Source organism: Watersipora subatra, chromosome 3 (assembly GCF_963576615.1).
Source record: "Watersipora subatra chromosome 3, tzWatSuba1.1, whole genome shotgun sequence".
Taxonomy (NCBI): Eukaryota; Metazoa; Bryozoa; class Gymnolaemata; order Cheilostomatida; family Watersiporidae; genus Watersipora; species Watersipora subatra.
Window position 1 is genome coordinate 2,936,051 of NC_088710.1, and position 17,466 is coordinate 2,953,516.

The window sequence follows — 17,466 nt, forward strand, 5'->3', positions numbered from 1 at the left end:
CAAAAGCTACCTCAGATACAAGGTCAAGGTTTTTGTAATCGCTGCTCATCCCTTGCTCTAATTCGTTAAATCGTGCAAGCGAATACATACTAGTAATGCGTATACATGTATTAGTGGAATGTTCGAAGGCTAACGAAATGTTTTGGCTTAGTCGCTGTCAACATTTTTTAAAGTGAGAGTATAACTCCAATGAAACACATAAAAGTTCACTCGCATAAAAGTTGAAAGAATTACAGCAAAAACAAATACTAGCTAACAGCGCTACTGGTTTTACTTTTGACAAAACATTACACACACTTGAAGTTTTCTCAAAAGCAAGCACATCTCCACGAATAAAATACCGTTGCAACCCTGCATATTCAAAATGAATATTATAAGATAACATTGCTTACAGACTACGAGAAGTAAGATTTTTGGGAATAGGTACATATAAAATAGAACAATTTGACCCAAGTGCTTTAACAAATATAATAATGAGATTGCCTTCAAGTGTCAGATCATTTACAAATTGTCAGCCATGAAATAGCAACTGTTCTTCATCTTATTCACTAATCTAATGAGAATGTTTGCATTGCTCCTATATACACAGATCTGTTTGTGTTGTCATCTGTCTAAACTTAGACATATACACATATATGAGGCATGCTGCTAGTAGTTACAGCTCTAGGGCAAAACAGATTCCACTATATTCAAGATTTCCCAATGTTTTTTTGCACAATGCGTGCGAGTAACAATTGCTCTATTAAAATAATTAGCAAGCATATAGTTTACAGCCTTATTTTTATGACTACTCTAAAAAATAGTTTTTGTTTACAAATATAACTCACATTCTGATGCAAAAACAAAGATCTTTAAAGATTCTATTGATGTACTAACATACATGTATTACCTACATAACATACACTATGTACATAATAAGAACTGGTATAGAAGAAGAGAACCTCGAGAGAAAGCTACTCTTCCAGGTGGCGTGCAGCGAGTCACATGTATCCCACCAGCTGAAGGCGCATCTGAAGCTAAAATAGAAACTTCAGCGCTTGATTTGTTGCATTTTGTGCTTAGCCTTGGATGCTTTCTTAGCCGATAGCATGAGTTCATACAAAGAGTTGAGAGACTCATGTAGACCTTCCCCAATGACTGCTATGGCTGGCATAATAGCCCAAGGATGGGTCGAGCTGAGTTCATGCAAAGCCATGCTGGTCTGGAGCTGGGAGCAGCTTCGTGCACCGGGAAGGTCCTGTTTGTTGGCTATAATAAGTATTGGTACTCCAATAGTCTCGCTGTTTTTAGCCACTCTGTTTAACTCCACTCGCGCCTCTTCCAGTCTGTCATCATCACAGCTATCCACCACGTATATAATTCCTGCAAGTCAGTATTCAAACTAAACATTCAAGCTCTTGGTGTAGAATATATATATTTATATATTATACACAAATTATATATATTATATATATAATATATATAACATGCAAACAAAAAAGAGTACAAACAGGTACTACTACAAACTGCTGTACATTTTGCAACCAAAGAAAGAGCTTGAAAAATGGTTTGATGTCAATATACTTGTTTAAATATACACAGGTCTGATAAACTGACTATTTTCATTCCAGCTACCGTAAGTCTGCAGAAATGATTCAGTCGGGAGCGTCAAGTCACCCAGACTCCTTATAAACAAGATTTTGTTGTAAAAAAATGCATAGGCTACACTACCCGTACTGATCAATGTAGTCAACCATAGTAGGCAGACCTCTGACTTCTGAGCTTACAGAGGAGCTCTAAACAGCCCAAGCTTTTGTCTTGCATACGATTTCAAACAAGGTGCAAAAAGATTTGAAATGCTGGAACTCTTTAGAAAACTATACAATTCCTTTTTAAAGCGAATTTTCACCTATCAAGGGCATTCTGCCAAAAATATCAGCCTTCTGTTAACTCGGTGCAAGGAAGTTTAGAAGCTTTCTGTCAGAATTCCTCTCTGTTATTCGCTTGATGAGGACTCTATTGAAATATCATTGGACACAAAGTATTTGTGAGAGTGCGCTCGGCTGAGTAAGGCATTACTGAGTGACTCATACAGCTTAATTTTCTGAGCTATTCATTGACCCGCTTCACTCGTCATTATTAATAATCCCGCTGGACCGGCGGTAGCCATCACTATGCATGACCAGGGTCCCAGGAAAATACCAATGAGTTCTGCAGCTCAGCACACGATCCTGACCGCTCTCCGATTCCCTGATTAGCCAAAATATAAAATATTTTATCTTTAGAGGGCAGCATAAGTCGCAGTAAGGGTTTACACCTAGACATTTTATCTAGGAGTTATATACCCTTGGTATGGCCTAGCAGTATATTCATGGATGATGATCATCATTAATCTTTGTGCAAACAGTGCACATATACACTGACTTTTTCCTGGGTAATTGATTTATCTAGAACATATTTTAGATACAGGCATGCACAAGATAGGGTATTACTCTGTCATGACTTTTTAAACCATTTTATCAATTTTTATAACGAGTTTATCTGTCAGACAGAATTCGCTGACTACTGCTAAAACGCAAGAGAAGTCAAGTTTGTGGCTTTCTACTAAATCTTCATAGATATAAACCCTAATTCCTACTTGTTACTCATTGACATCTGGAGACAAATCTTATGAATTTACGAGAGTGACTTGAGGGCAGCAACATCTGTGTTATATTCTCCTATTAGCTTGTTACTGGTTACTCCTTGGCAGCTCTCCAATTTTACTAACTTCCGCTAGATAATGAAAAATATACCGAGTAAAATGTCTTCCCTATCTGAACAGCTTGCGTTCTCGAAGATACAAACTTGCCTTCAGTGTGGTGCATGTAGGTTCTCCACAAGGGCCTTAGCTTGTCTTGTCCTCCAATGTCCCAGACAGTAAAGCTAACCCCTTTAGACTTGCCAATATGTCCTTTGACCTTCTCACAGTTGAACCCGATGGTTGGAACGGTGTTAACATATTGGTGTAGCTTAAGTCTGTACAAAACTACAAGTTACAGCATGTTTTAGTTTAATGACATCATCAGCGAGGTAAGAAATGGTGACCTGCTTTTCAGATAAACTAGCTTTGATGTTCTCCAGAGATAAACTAGCGAGAGATGTACTGTAACAGTATACTAACATATATGTACTGTAACAGTATACTAACAGATATATACTGTAACAGTATACTTCTAATAGATATGTACTGTAACAGTATACTAACATATATATATATACTGTCACAGTATACTAACATATATATACTGTCACAGTATAGTAACATATATATACCGTAACAGTATACTAACAGAGATGTACTGTAACAGTATACTAACATATATGTACTGTAACAGTATACTAACATATATATACTGTAACAGTATACTTCTAATAGATATGTACTGTCACAGTATACTTCTAATAGATATGTACTGTAACAGTATACTAACATATATATACTGTAACAGTATACTTCTAATAGATATGTACTGTAACAGTATACTAACATATATATATACTGTAACAGTATACTAACATATATATATACTGTAACAGTATACTAACATATATATACTGTCACAGTATAGTAACATATATATACCGTAACAGTATACTAACAGAGATGTACTGTAACAGTATACTAACATATATGTACTGTAACAGTATACTAACATATATATACTGTAACATTATACTTCTAATAGATATGTACTGTAACAGTATACTAACATATATATATACTGTAACAGTATACTAACATATATATATACTGTAACAGTATACTAACATATATATACTGTCACAGTATAGTAACATATATATACCGTAACAGTATACTAACAGAGATGTACTGTAACAGTATACTAACATATATGTACTGTAACAGTATACTAACATATATATACTGTAACAGTATACTTTTAATAGATATGTACTGTAACAGTATACTAACATATATGTACTGTAACAGTATACTAACATATATATACTGTAACAGTATACTTCTAATAGATATGTACTGTAACAGTATACTAACATATATATATACTGTGACAGTATACTAACATATATATATATATACTGTAACAGTATACTAACGTATATATACTGTCACAGTATAGTAACATATATATACCGTAACAGTATACTAACAGAGATGTACTGTAACAGTATACTAACATATATATACTGTAACAGTATGGAGCACTTATCTCACCAGTAGTTTTGCCAGCGCAGTCGAGGCCAAGCATGACGACATGACGGGACGATGACGTGAACAGCTGACTGAACGATGACTGCTGCCCTCCCATCGCCTGTCTTTAATATAACTCAGAAACAAAGTTGGTGTACCCAAACCTCCAGGGTTTGCCTCCTTTGTAATTTGATTTCCTGATAAACATGAACCAGTTGTTAGCACTTACATGTCTTGACGTATGATGTACTCTGTGTTTTAGTTACTATAAACAGATGTATGATGTACTTTGTGTTTTAGTTACTATAAACAGATGTATGGTGGACTCTGTGTTTTAGTTACTATAAACAGATGTATGATGTACTTTGTGTTGTTTTAGTTACTATAAACAGATGTTTGATGTACTCTGTATTTTAGTTACTATAAACAGATGTATGATGTACTTTGTCTTATAATTACTATAAACAGATGTATGATGTACTCTGTGTTTTAGTTACTATAAACAGATGTATGATGTGCTTTGTATTTTAGTTACTATAAACAGATGTACGATGTACTCTGTGTTTTAGTTACTATAAACAGATGTACGATGTACTCTGTGTTTTAGTTACTATAAACAGATGTACGATGTACTCTGTGTCTTAGTTACTATAAACAGATGTACGAGGCTAAGATGAAAATTTTCCGCTAAAAAGTTTGGTAAATCAGCAGAAGTGAATGATTTTGAGACGAAAAGTTGGATGTTGTAGGAAAAGGTGTGAGGCAGGCAATTAGGATTGGGAAGGATATATAAAACGGTTTCATATTATCATCATAACAGAGTCTAGGAGGATACCTTTTAAGTAGAGTGATAATTGGCCTTATTTTACACGCTATAAAATGTCTGCAGAGGTTGGTAGAAACCAAACTGAACAAGCAATACACTTTCTCTAGAGATATTTATACGCTGTAAGCTTTGCTCTCCCTTGATAAGGCTGTCAAAAAAACATTAATGACTTTTTTCATCTTACCAAATTGATTAGGAGCTGTGATAGATTTTTATTTACTTTTTCGCATGTACACTATCTGCATACATATAACAACCTAAACCCAGAGTACCCATTAGTCATCAGTAAAAGCATTCCGAACTTGATTTGCATCACTAAGAAATATGTGATCTCACAATATCATACAGCAAGATTCAACACGTCACATAATGCAATATATCATATGAACTATTTCAGATAGTAACATTAAGCATGAGTAATGTTTTACCTCTTTATATCGGATACAAGTAAGTCAACTAGTGTCTGAGTGAATACGTTTCCACGAAGACTCCCACTGTCTCCTATATCTTTCTCTGACCAAGTTTGTTAACCGCCTCACGCACCGAGCTTGAGAGATACAATATCACTTAGTTTTAATCTTGTAGAAGGAACGCTAAACGTCTTCAGAAATTTGCTAGTTTGCAGCTAGGCAGCAATGTAAGTACAAGGAAAACTTACTTTTTCTAATTGTTAGTCACTAGCCAGGCTTAGCTATGGCTCTATTCTGATATAGCATTCAATGATCACAGGTACAATAGGCCCTAACGACTGGCCAATTTACGTGTAATCTACTGGAAGAAATAGTTTGTTGTATTCAGAGAAGGTAGATTATGTCTAAATGTCCCAATTTTACAAACAAACACCTGATACATATACTCACTTCTCTAAAAATTATTATGTTATTTTTCATAATATTGCATTCCCACTGTCTCAAACTTTCTAATAAGTTAATTTTTAGCTATGGAAATGCAATATAATGCTAAAACTTGCAAAATGCTTGTAGGGATGTTTGTATTCTAAACATGATATCTATGCTGTGTTGTAACAGTAATTGTTTGCAACAGCTCTAAATTGAGGTTGACCTGCTCATCCGAATGTTTATAAACAGACAACATTCTAAAATCATAACAGGGGTAGAAGCCTAAATTAAGACTAGCAGGAGTAGAGCTGTAATTGAAGGAACACAGGCAAGGTTCTCAGTAAATTCTGCTATCACTGTTACAGAAAGCCATAGTAGTCGGTCATCAAAGCCCTAGGGTAAAGCTGTTATACAGCTTACATGTACGATATATGGTTCCTTGCAAAGCCAACTAGGTAGAACAATCACCACAAACACATGAGCAAGAAAATATGGAGGATACACTGTCAAGCATACAGCTGGCACACTAGTAAGCACGTAGAGGGCACATTAGTAAGCATATAGCGGGCACACTAGTCAGCACATAGAGGGTGCATCAAAAAGCATATGGCAGGCACACCAGTGAGCACATAGAGGCTGCATCAGTAAGCATACAGCGGGCACACTGGTAAGCATATAGAGAGTGCATCAAAAAGCATACAGCGGGCACACTTGTAAGCATATAGAGAGTGCATCAAAAAGCATACAGCGGGCACACTTGTAAGCACATAAAGGGTGTATCAAAAAGCATACCATTGGCACAATAGTAAGCACATAGATAGCGCATACAGTGGGCACACTAGTAAGCATATAGAGATTGCATCAGAAAGCATACAGTGGGCACACTAGTGAGCATATAGAGATTGCATCAGAAAGCATACAGTGGGCACACTAGTGAGCATATAGAGGGTGCATCAGAAAGCATACAGTGAGTACACTAGTGAGCATATAGAGGGTACATGAAAAAGCATACAGCTGGCACACTCGTGAGCACATAGAAGGCATATCAGTAAGCATACAGCGGGCACACTAGTAAGCGTGCAAAAAGAATATAAATTTTTTTTCAGTCAGTTTACTGATTGCTTTAGCTGAATGAAAATGCTGCACTTTGCACACGAACACAGTTTGCACTGGCTTAACATCAATATTATCGCATTGCCATTGATTATTTATGAACTATTCATCAGCCATTGAATAAGGCAGCGTTTTCCAGACTCCTTGAATCAACAGACTAGTTAATCAATGTAGAGTCGCTGCCGAGGTGACAGACTATTATATAATAAAGTCGTGTGCTACCTGCAGGGGTGAAACAGTACATCACCTGTTTGTCTGTAACATCTCACTTCCTGTCCAAAGCATTACAGTGCTAAAAACACTTTTGAAAGGAGAAAAAGGGTGATGCTTAAAGTTTGAAATAAAGCGAAACATTCGCACCATTTTCAAGAGATGTAATTCAAATTAAAGCGATATGATTAATTTATGTTAGCAAATGTTGGTGCCGCAGTGAACATTTGTTGAGTGTAAAATGAAAAAAGGAAGGTCAGTTAGCGAGGCCTCTCAGTTGACGAGGCCTGTCATGGAAGTTAACTAGAGAAGTCTATGGCAGTGGCAGCCTTAGGGTCAACCATAAGTGATATTTGTACAAGTTGGCGATAAAGGTCAGCGTAAAAGTGGTAAAGTGGTAGTTATCGAGGTCAATCCTAAAGGTCAGTCATTGAGGTCAGTCATAGAGGTCAATCATAGATATTAGTCATAGAGGTCAGTCATAGAGGTCAGTCATAGAGGTCAGTCATAGAGGTCAGTCGTAAAAGTTAGTCAGAGAGGTCAGTCATAGAGGTCAGTCGTAAAAGTTAGTCAGAGAGGTCAGTCATAGAGGTCAGTCATAGAGGTCAGTCGTAGAGGTCAGTCATAGAGGTCAGTCATAGAGGTCAGTCATAGAGGTCAGTCATAGAGGTCAGTCGTAAAAGTTAGTCAGAGAGGTCAGTCATAGAGGTCAGTCGTAAAAGTTAGTCAGAGAGGTCAGTCATAGAGGTCAGTCATAGAGGTCAGTAATAGAGGTCAATTGTAGAGGTCAGTCATAGAGGTCAATCATAAAGGTCAGTTGTAGAGGTCAGTCATAGAGGTCAGTCATAGAGGTCAGTCGTAAAAGTTAGTCAGAGAGGTCAGTCATAGAGGTCAGTAATAGAGGTCAGTAATAGAGGTCAGTCAGAGAGGTCAGTCATAGAGGTCAGTCGTAGAGGTCAGTCATAGAGGTCAGTCATAGAGGTCAGTCATAGAGGTCAGTCATAGAGGTCAGTCATAGAGGTCAGTCGTAAAAGTTAGTCAGAGAGGTCAGTCATAGAGGTCAGTCATAGAGGTCAGTAATAGAGGTCAATTGTAGAGGTCAGTCATAGAGGTCAGTAATAGAGGTCAATTGTAGAGGTCAGTCATAGAGGTCAATCATAAAGGTCAGTTGTAGAGGTCAGTCATAGAGGTCAGTCGTAGAAGTCAGCTGTAGAGGTCAGTCATAGAGGTCAGTCATAGAGGTCAGTAATAGAGGTCAGTCATAGAGGTCAGCTGTAGAGGTCAGTCATAGAGGTCAATCGTAAAAGTTAGTCAGAGAGGTCAGTCAGAGAGGTCAGTCATAAAGGTCAATCATAGAGGTCAGTCATAGATGTTAGTTATAGAGGTCACTTATAGAGGTCAGTTGCTGAGGTCAGTCATGGAGGTCAGTCATAGATGTTAGTTATAGAGGTCAGTCATAGACGTTAGCCGCAGAGGCTAGTCACAGAGGTCAGTCATAGATGTTAGTCATAGAGGTCAGTTATAGAGGTCAGTTGCAGAGGTCAGTCATAGATGTTAGTCATAGAGGTCAGTTATAGAGGTCAGTTGCAGAGGTCAGTCATAGATGTTAGTCATAGAGGTCAGTTATAGAGGTCAGTTGTAGAGGTCAGTCATAGATATCAACTGTAGACCGTAAATACATTTTTGTCGATACTTTAATCAGATACGTAGAAAGATAGCTCAGTACGTTTGAAGTAATGACAGAACCAGAGCTTTATTTGGCGGTTTAGAACTATCTACTGTTATAGCATGTGGAAATCTTTTCTAACTTATCTCCTACATAAACTAAAACTTTTCATTTTATTACTTTGCTATTGCACGAGTAACCTGGGAGATTTGTGGTACTACTTCTCATCTGTCATTTGATGAAGTTCAATACAAAATATTTGCCGCAACTTTACTCTAACAACTTCTCTTCACAGTTTGATTTCATCTTAGCCATAGTTCACTGACCAATACTGACAAAACCAAATGAGGGTGTCTGGAAAAGAAAATAAATGAATAAAATAATAACATGGGAATTCTATAGCATTTAAAAAATAATTTCTTATAGGTCTAGGAAGGGCAAGTTGTTTATGTCTGGCATGTTTAATAGTTTTTGTTTGCGGCGTGTAGCTATGAAGTGGGTGGTTGGGTATGTGGGATAATCTGTTAGAGTGCTTTAGACAGCAGAGATCCAGAAATACCGTAAGTTCATCAAGCCGAGGACCTTTAAATAATTAGTTATAATTCTCCTTATGAAGTGTCATCACTCTAAGACAATGTATCTGTAGCGTTTTTAGCTTCTCTAGATGACTCAAACGATAAACTATTAGTGTTTACATCTATTGAACAATAGACAACTGATCTCTTGTTTATCTTGCTCAAGATTGTCTCTCCATGTTTTATCATACAAACAAGTTTTATTTTAACACTAGCAGAATGCCCGGCACTGCATGGGTATTAAAATCAGCTTATAAACAATGAGAGGTAATGTAGTAGCCTGCCACTTGCCATTAGCCTGGCACATTGCCAATAGCTAATTTGAGTAAGCTTACCAATAAGAGCTAACTACTTGCTCTCACGGTCGAGCACGCACAAAATTATGCTACCACTTTTCGTGACGTTGTGTCGTAACAGAGAGCGGTAGCATATTTGCACTTACATAGCCACATAAATCCTCTAATGAATTCATCAATCTCATGTGGCTTGATTAGTAAAGAATTTGACTGACTAACGGAAGGGTCTGAGATTATATCTTCTGTGATATGGATTCTTCATTTTATTAGCTATAGCTGGACAAACGGAACTACAGACACACCAACTTTGAGATCTGTATATATAGGTTATGGATACTTATAGGGATAAATTAACCATTTATGCTATACCATATTTTAATTAAATATTTCTAAACTACTCACCTCCATTATATATTGGATGATTATTAAAAATACATAGACATACACATAGAGGTATGAACAGCTCTTGCGCCTTTTGTTGAATCACACCTTTATGGCTATCTACCAATAACACTGGCTATCACTAAATTCCCTGAAAACAACATTGACCAGCGCTAACTTTGACCTACAGGTCTTTGTAGCCATTATGGCTTTTCTATACCTTCATCTAACAAATAGGGAAACAGGCAAGCATTAGGTTCAAAATATTTGCTATTAGACTGGCCACCAATCATTTAAGCAAAGTATTATGATGGCCTCAGGTAAAAGGAAAGGCATCGGATCTTAAAATTGGTAAACGAGTAATTGTGTTAACACACTATTAGTTTGTCATGTTATCAGCAAGTCAAATATATCCTATTCACAGAATTAATAGCAAAAAGCAAAAATCATTCAGTTCACCTCTTATAGACATCTGGATTGAGTCTACTGTTCAATTAGATAAACCAACTAATAGCCAGTTACTGCTCAAGTAATGCCAATTATTGCTCAAGTAATGCCAGTTATTGCTCAAGTAATGCTTGTTGTGGTTTTGTGAACTAATATGTAAGTACATTTCCAAAAGCGCTTCAACTCATTTTGAGGTTTTTTATAATTTTAATTTAATATAACGTAATAAACAAATGAAATTTGTACAAAATTGACAGATAAACATTTCCTTTTTTGTTACACAGAATTGAAGTTTTCAAACTGTAATAAACATGATAAGCCACAGCCTTTGATAGAGTTCATAAAGAAAATACTGCGTTTTCTTCATATAAAACATACATATCATATGTTTTATATTGCTTCGTAAACAAAGTGTTTAAACACGTTATCTGACACTATGAAAGCAATTAGTAACAGACAGTCTTATTAACATAGTCTTCAGAGAACACAGTAAAACACTGACTGGTAAAGGAATATGCAACCATTATATTATCTCATATGTAAATAGCACAAATTATTCTTCCTCGTTCGCAACATAAAACTAAAAAGAAACAACCAGCAGAGAATGAAGAAAAAGAAAACATATTGAGAATTTGAGAAATCACATTCATTCTGATAAACTATGGATAGCAAGTTATGTACACAATCTGACTAACTGGCGAGAGGCAAGCGTATATATAAAAGGTCTCATTTCCTAAACCTTCAGCAGTTTATATTACAAATAGCCTGAGTGTCAAACACCAAATATTGAAAGGTTGGCATGCGTCCTTCCTTTTAGATGAGAGATCAGAGGTTAAGGCAATCAAATGTGATACCATTGAATGGTTGGTCAGACACAGTTCCTGTAAAAGAGAAGATAAATCCCAGTAACTTTAGCATATTCTATGGCTGCCACAAGCTGATAAACAATGGAGGTTTCACTCAAACATTTGCGCATAAGGTTAGCGTTAACAAACACAAATGGTTAATAGGTATGACACAATGCTATGAGTTGTTCAATTGGTTAAAATTATGCGTTTGATGAAATTCAAGTAATGGAATGACAAAAGACGAGGCACGAGATCTTAAAAATTTTTAATAGGAGAATAATAATAAGCTGATTGATAACAAAACTAGATTTAGATTTGCCCACAATAGAAGAATCAATATGTAATATAACTTAGTAATTTTAATATCTACAATGAAGTGACAAGTGACCAGTCCAATTGTGTTATTTTTATAGCAATTACGTAAAATTTCAATATTAAAAAACAATTTTGAGCGACGAGAGACTTGGCTGACTATAGCAGGATTGCAAGAGTTATATACTTTGCATCTAGAAATGCAAGGTATGCAAGACAAAGTTGTTACTGATTACCAAAAATTGTACAAAATTACAGTATTATACAATCATTATTTATTAGACATGAGGAGTTTGCTGCTCTTGTTATAGCCAACAAACTGTCAGCTTTAGTGCTTGCAAGGTGTTAATTGAAAAAGGCAGAAACACTTACCACATAAGAAGAGCATTACTGACAACTGGATATAGGAGGTAGAGGAGTACAAGCTTGGGGTGTTTTTGGCAAGCTGTGACCAGAAAGTGGCCTCAGTGGAGCTGGGCCAGGAGCCAACAACTCCGAATCAATCTGCAAATGCGGCTCAAGATATGAGTCCTGATAGTAAATACTGCATGTTCATAGTTTAGCATTTGTAATAAGAATTAAAATTTATAGATATTAACCTGCTCATTCTTGGTAAACTTTGTTAGTCAGCATCCTTCCTACGATCACAGCTTGCAGCCATCATAAATAACTAAACTAACTAAGATCAGCTCCACTACATGTATTTTTTTAATTTAAAATACCAAAAAACTGATATCTTTGCAAGCTTTTCAAGATTATGCATCACCAACATATACACGTAAGTAGGCTAAACAAAGCATATGCAAGGTTGTTGGTAATTTAGACAGGAGTTACCTGCTCTTGTATAGGAGCGTTTTGATTGGTATTGCTCATATCTAATGGTGGGTGAGCTGCGGCTATGTTGGGGCTCAGTCTTGTAACAGGGCTGAACCTCTGCTGAGGAGTTCCTTTGATAATGTGGTTCTCTGCTCCTGACCGGCCACCAGAGGGTATATGCTGTTCAGGGTCGGAGGTGAAATGCGGCATTGCCTAAAATGCAGGGAAGTATTTCTTTGCAATGACACGAGGAAGTCTGACTGTAAAGTTCAACAGTGCAAAATCTTCAGCTAGTGTATGTATGTTCATGTATACACTAGACATGAAAATAAATGCAGCAGTTGAAGAGATGAAATTCTTTACACAAATATTTATCTATTTTTGTCTCAGCTGCTTGAAAGTATTACATAATCATCTGAAATTTCACGCAAAATTCATTTGTTAGTATTGCATCACATTTTTAACCTATAGCAGCAGTTATATGTTTTGTCAGCAGCACAATACAACCGCCTCAGTTATCTAGATATTACTATCAGTTAAGAAACATTAAGCCAAAAAGGTATCTGTATACATGCTTTTGTACATCTGAGTTAAGTTGTGGCTGCTTTTTGTGAGAATTATAAGTAAGCTGTGTTGCATTAGACGTTAGCATTAAACATCTGCATTGACAGAGTTTATCAATATGTTTAACTATAATGGCTGATAGATTGCTGCAACAACATCAATTGTTCGTTTACCATACTTGAGAAAGTGAGCTATATTCCTCGTGTAAATTACTAGTACCAAAATATTTTGCTGTAACAAAGATGAGAGTTCTACCTGCAAGGGTTGACCAGCTTTGGCTCGTCTCATTTTTGTCTTGCCATAGATGACCTCATCAGCTTCAGCCTTTTCTCCTGTGCACCTCATATGAGCTTGCGCTGACCTTGCTGTTGGATCCGTCTGCTTGTTACCTGCGTAATAGAAACGTCGCAAAAACAGCTGACAACTGGCAACTCTAAAATAATAAGAATTTTTATAATCACAGGGATAAGGTGTTAGTCTTTACAGCTTTAATAGTCTTTACAGCTTTAATAGTCTTTATAGCTTTAATAGTATATAAAGTAATGTTGGTCATGAAAGATGCTTACTTGAAATGGAAGGAGTTCATATTACATTGTGTCAACAAAGAATAACAGTAAGATTAGAAGGCAAACAAAGCAGCACAAACAACAGATAGAATAAAAGTGATATGTTGTGTAGATCAGAATAAAAGAAAACATTAAATGAATAAAAAATCAAAAAGGTTCTTACCTGGAAGCTTTTTAGGTAGGTCCCAAGTACCAACAAATGTGCCCCATGGGGAACGTGCTGGCCTAGGCTGAGAAGGCAAGAGGTGGCCACGATCATTGGAAATTATTTGTGTAAAGCCACTTTTGGTTAGAGGTCTTCTTCGATGTCTATTTCTTAACTCCCAGTTTTGCAGTCTCCTAGAGTCAAAACCCTGCTCATACTGCAATGGCATGTACAACAATACAACACAAGAACTGAAATTCTGTTAAAATTATCAAGAATAAAAGTTTCCAAAACTCAGCTTTTTGTCTTTTCAAAAAACTAACAGGTAAAACTTTGACTTTTTAACATTAGTAATATTGACATAAATTTACACTTTTATGCCAAAACTGTGGAAGTAAGGGTTCTGTCTGCCCGTGGTAAGATATTGACTTGTGTGCAGAAGCAGTAATACAATTCCAGTGTAAATTGGTTGAGGGCACGTTGCTTCTTGGGAGTGAGCATCTGGTAACTTTTACTGATTGCTTACCAGTCAAAAAAGTAAGCCAAAAAGTGTGAGCTATTTTGAGCATAATAATGCTAAAGATTTATAAGTTTCGTAAAGTAATTGTAGTAAAATTCTTAAAAAAGAAAACTACAACATTTGCCTTGTTGATTGAAAAGAACAGTTTTTTGTAAAGCAAATCAAAGTTTAATTCAGATATTGACATAATATCTAATCTTAGAATTTAAACGCTTTGCAAATATCTCGCTAGTTTTATAATAAAAACAATATTTTTCAGACAAATAAGGCTGTTTATTTTTAAATATCCACTAAAAGCATTGGAAAACCAGTTACAGCAACGACGCTCATTAAGAAAAATCACGCAAAAAACATGGTAGACGTTTCAAGTCTTACCTGACCACAATTGAAACTTAAAGCCATTATGATAAGCGTTTAACTTTAATTTTTTCCGTCAAGTCAGCACAATTTCGTACACGGTTTAACTGGCAGAAAATAGTTAGCCTTTTAACAATTGCGCATGGTGTGAGTTGTTGTGTTACTATGACAGCGCATGCCTCGTAATCAATCAATACTTACGAGGTAATATTGGCATATTGCCGATAGTTTGGGCAGACGCTCCATAAATCTGTTAGTCAATAGCCAAATATTCTTTCATGTACCACTCTGAGTCGTATGTAAAGAGATCAGTGCGGTAGCGCTTCCACTTTATCGACATACAGCATTCAACATTTTTGTGTTGATCGTTTCAAGGTAGAGCTGTACAAATTCTTTCTTAGTGACCGTAATTCTTTAGTAACTGATGCTCACGCTAGCTTAAAATAATTTGCCACGCTTGTATCTATAAATATCTTTATGAACATATTATTTACTATATATAGCCCACTACTATATTTTAGTGGTTAAATAGGCTTCTTGTCCTGGAACGAGTTACTCTACAAGCAATCGAAAAAAAGATTGCCAATAAAAACAAAGTCTTAACGGCAAAGATATAAAAGATTGACAAATAAAAGCAAAATACCAAATGTGCTTAGAACACAAGCTTTAAATAAGTAAGGACTAAACAAATCTGCTCTGAGGCTCGCCTCACATATGTAGCATTAATCAGAATCAAGAAAAGTAGCACTTTAAACATAACTAGCTGTGCTATCCAGCGTTGCCCGGGTAATAAAAAAGACTACACAGATAATTGATTTGTATTTAACATATAACAACATTTCCCATTCTAACTTTCAAACTACATACCAAATGAGAAGTGTTTTGTGTAGTTGAAGTAAATTAAGAGAAAAATAAAAACAACTGTAAAAGTTTTAAAACTTTGTCAAACAACTGTAACTTTCAAGCTATTAGCCTGGCGCATTGCCAATAGAAAATTCCAGTAAGCTAGGTTTCTAATGACGGTAAGCCATGACGTTGCGTCAGCATTGTTGTTCAGCTACAGCTATTCTAATAATAGCTATAGCCAGAATGCAGACAGACGGACATACTTTGAAAAAAAAATGTAGATGAGTGACTTGCGTAAGAGCTATGCTTTAAGATAGCCCAATACAACACAATTCTTTACGTGCTATTCCTATTATATACTGTCTTCTATGTTTACTTAGAACTGCATACTGAAAACAGGCCTTCACATTTCTGTTCTTCTTGTTATGATGTTACATATTAAGGGTTGCTGATGAATTAGTAATCTAAAGATATGTTATTATAGAAACTGTGCCTAGCATCTTTTCACTTCACTAGCATGGCTAGATTTACTGCTCATTAGCAAGGACAACGATGGCCTATACTTTAGCTATGCACCCACAACCTTACAGTTAGTGCAACTTTGACATCAGTCATAATGTGAAGAAAGTTAAACGCACATCAGTTTTGTGAGTAACCAGGCCGCTAGGAGTGTAAGCTCAATAGTAATGAAAGCATTTTGATGGTCAATAAATGACTAAGCAAGTGGTTTCTCTACTCTGACAGCCTGAGCTGTTTTTTGTACATTTGTGAGGGTAGTAAATTGTTTTTTTCAAGAAACGGGTTTTTTCTTTGGATTTAAAAAATTAAGTTTATTATTAGAGACAAATTCTAGACTTGATGCAAATCCATCACAGCATAATGAACTGTCTAAGTTGAATTTGTCATTACCTTAGCACTCAATTGTAAGTCCATGACAGTTAAACTCTTTCTTATTTTAGTTTGGCATAAGCTAGTTGGGTCATGTCTCAAGATCAGAATATAAAGGTTGTCGTCAGGGTAAGAGCTTTTATTGACCGAGAAAAGTCTTCGTCTACACCATGCATTGTGCAAATGGACAAGTATAAGACCACTCTTTTTGATATAAGGTAAGAAAATGCCAGGTTGATAGCTACCAAATGAATGGTAATTACTTTATTTTTGTTCATATATCTTTGTCTCGTGAAATGTCATCTGCTTGTATCAATGCTTTGAGTTTTTAAATACTAAAAGAGCTGTTCAATGAGATCACCAAAGTGTACTTACTATTCACCAAATATTTACTTAATATGTACGTATAGCTGAATAGCATTGTCACAATTAGGGCAAATAAGCTGTAAATGATAAATCAGGTAGGCAAATCAGCTGTAATTCGTCGCAGCTGAGGTTAGGATAGTTTTTTCTCCAAATAGAACATGTTGTGTAGTGAGTTCCGACATGCTTTCCTCCAGATGCAGATTGAGGACAGTGAGGGCAATATAGTTTCATGTACGCTTTAGATAAGCACAATATTGTTTATTGTCCTGTCAAAGAAACAAGCTCGAAAGTGCTCTCTGCTGAAACAGCAACCAACAGAACAAAACTGCATTCTGGTCATACTAGCTTTTACTAGATGTCCTGTATATAAATTTGATAGTGGAATTGTTTTCATTATTTCTATAACAGCTCTGCTTTCTTAGTAGAAAGTTAGCCAATATGTGGTTGTGAAAAGTGCCTGTTGTTGGCCTTAACTCCACAACTAACAGAATGTTTAGAAAGTAAATTGGTTAAACCATAAGTAATTACTATACTAGCATTAAATAAGTAGCAGGAATTATCTGCCCATGGCTGACCTCCTAACTTGTGTAGAACCTCTGTGTTATTGAGTGACAGTTAGGCAAGCGAGAGCTTTTTAAGTTCAGAGTTATCTGACCATGATAACTTCCTCATCACTGTCAGGAGGTGTAA

At 36.0% G+C, this 17,466-nt stretch overlaps 2 protein-coding genes across 2 annotated transcripts; both read right to left on the reverse strand.

Annotated features, from left to right (window-relative positions):
• Positions 1 to 343: 343 nt before the first annotated feature.
• On the reverse strand, positions 344 to 4,376 carry LOC137389947 (ADP-ribosylation factor-like protein 4C). Its single transcript, XM_068076144.1, has 3 exons — positions 4,220 to 4,376; positions 2,831 to 3,007; positions 344 to 1,362 (listed from the first exon to the last, which is right to left on the reverse strand). The coding sequence occupies exons 1-3, from the start codon at positions 4,311 to 4,313 to the stop codon at positions 1,031 to 1,033; spliced, it is 603 nt and encodes a 200-aa protein (XP_067932245.1). The 5' UTR covers positions 4,314 to 4,376; the 3' UTR covers positions 344 to 1,030.
• Positions 4,377 to 11,107: 6,731 nt separating this feature from the next.
• On the reverse strand, positions 11,108 to 14,828 carry LOC137391625 (protein Flattop homolog). The gene is made up of 6 exons (XM_068078142.1): positions 14,695 to 14,828; positions 13,818 to 14,016; positions 13,344 to 13,477; positions 12,543 to 12,737; positions 12,081 to 12,212; positions 11,108 to 11,429 (listed from the first exon to the last, which is right to left on the reverse strand). The coding sequence occupies exons 1-5, from the start codon at positions 14,719 to 14,721 to the stop codon at positions 12,096 to 12,098; spliced, it is 672 nt and encodes a 223-aa protein (XP_067934243.1). The 5' UTR covers positions 14,722 to 14,828; the 3' UTR covers positions 11,108 to 11,429; positions 12,081 to 12,095.
• Between the last annotated feature and the right edge of the window lie 2,638 nt (positions 14,829 to 17,466).

Bases quoted from the DNA above. Each gene is read 5' to 3' on its own strand.
- LOC137389947 (XM_068076144.1), bottom strand. From the start codon at position 4,313: ATGGGAGGGCAGCAGTCATCGTTCAGTCAGCTGTTCACGTCATCGTCC. The intron at 3,008-4,219 runs GTGAGATAAGTG...TGTAACTTGTAG, and splicing joins CTGCGCTGGCAAAACTACTG to TTTTGTACAGACTTAAGCTA. The intron at 1,363-2,830 runs GCAAGTTTGTAT...ACTGACTTGCAG, and splicing joins CTACATGCACCACACTGAAG to GAATTATATACGTGGTGGAT.
- LOC137391625 (XM_068078142.1), bottom strand. From the start codon at position 14,721: ATGGCTTTAAGTTTCAATTGTGGTCAG. The intron at 14,017-14,694 runs GTAAGACTTGAA...ATGCCATTGCAG, and splicing joins TAAGTTTCAATTGTGGTCAG to TATGAGCAGGGTTTTGACTC. The intron at 12,738-13,343 runs GTAGAACTCTCA...CCTGCATTTTAG, and splicing joins AAGCTGGTCAACCCTTGCAG to GCAATGCCGCATTTCACCTC.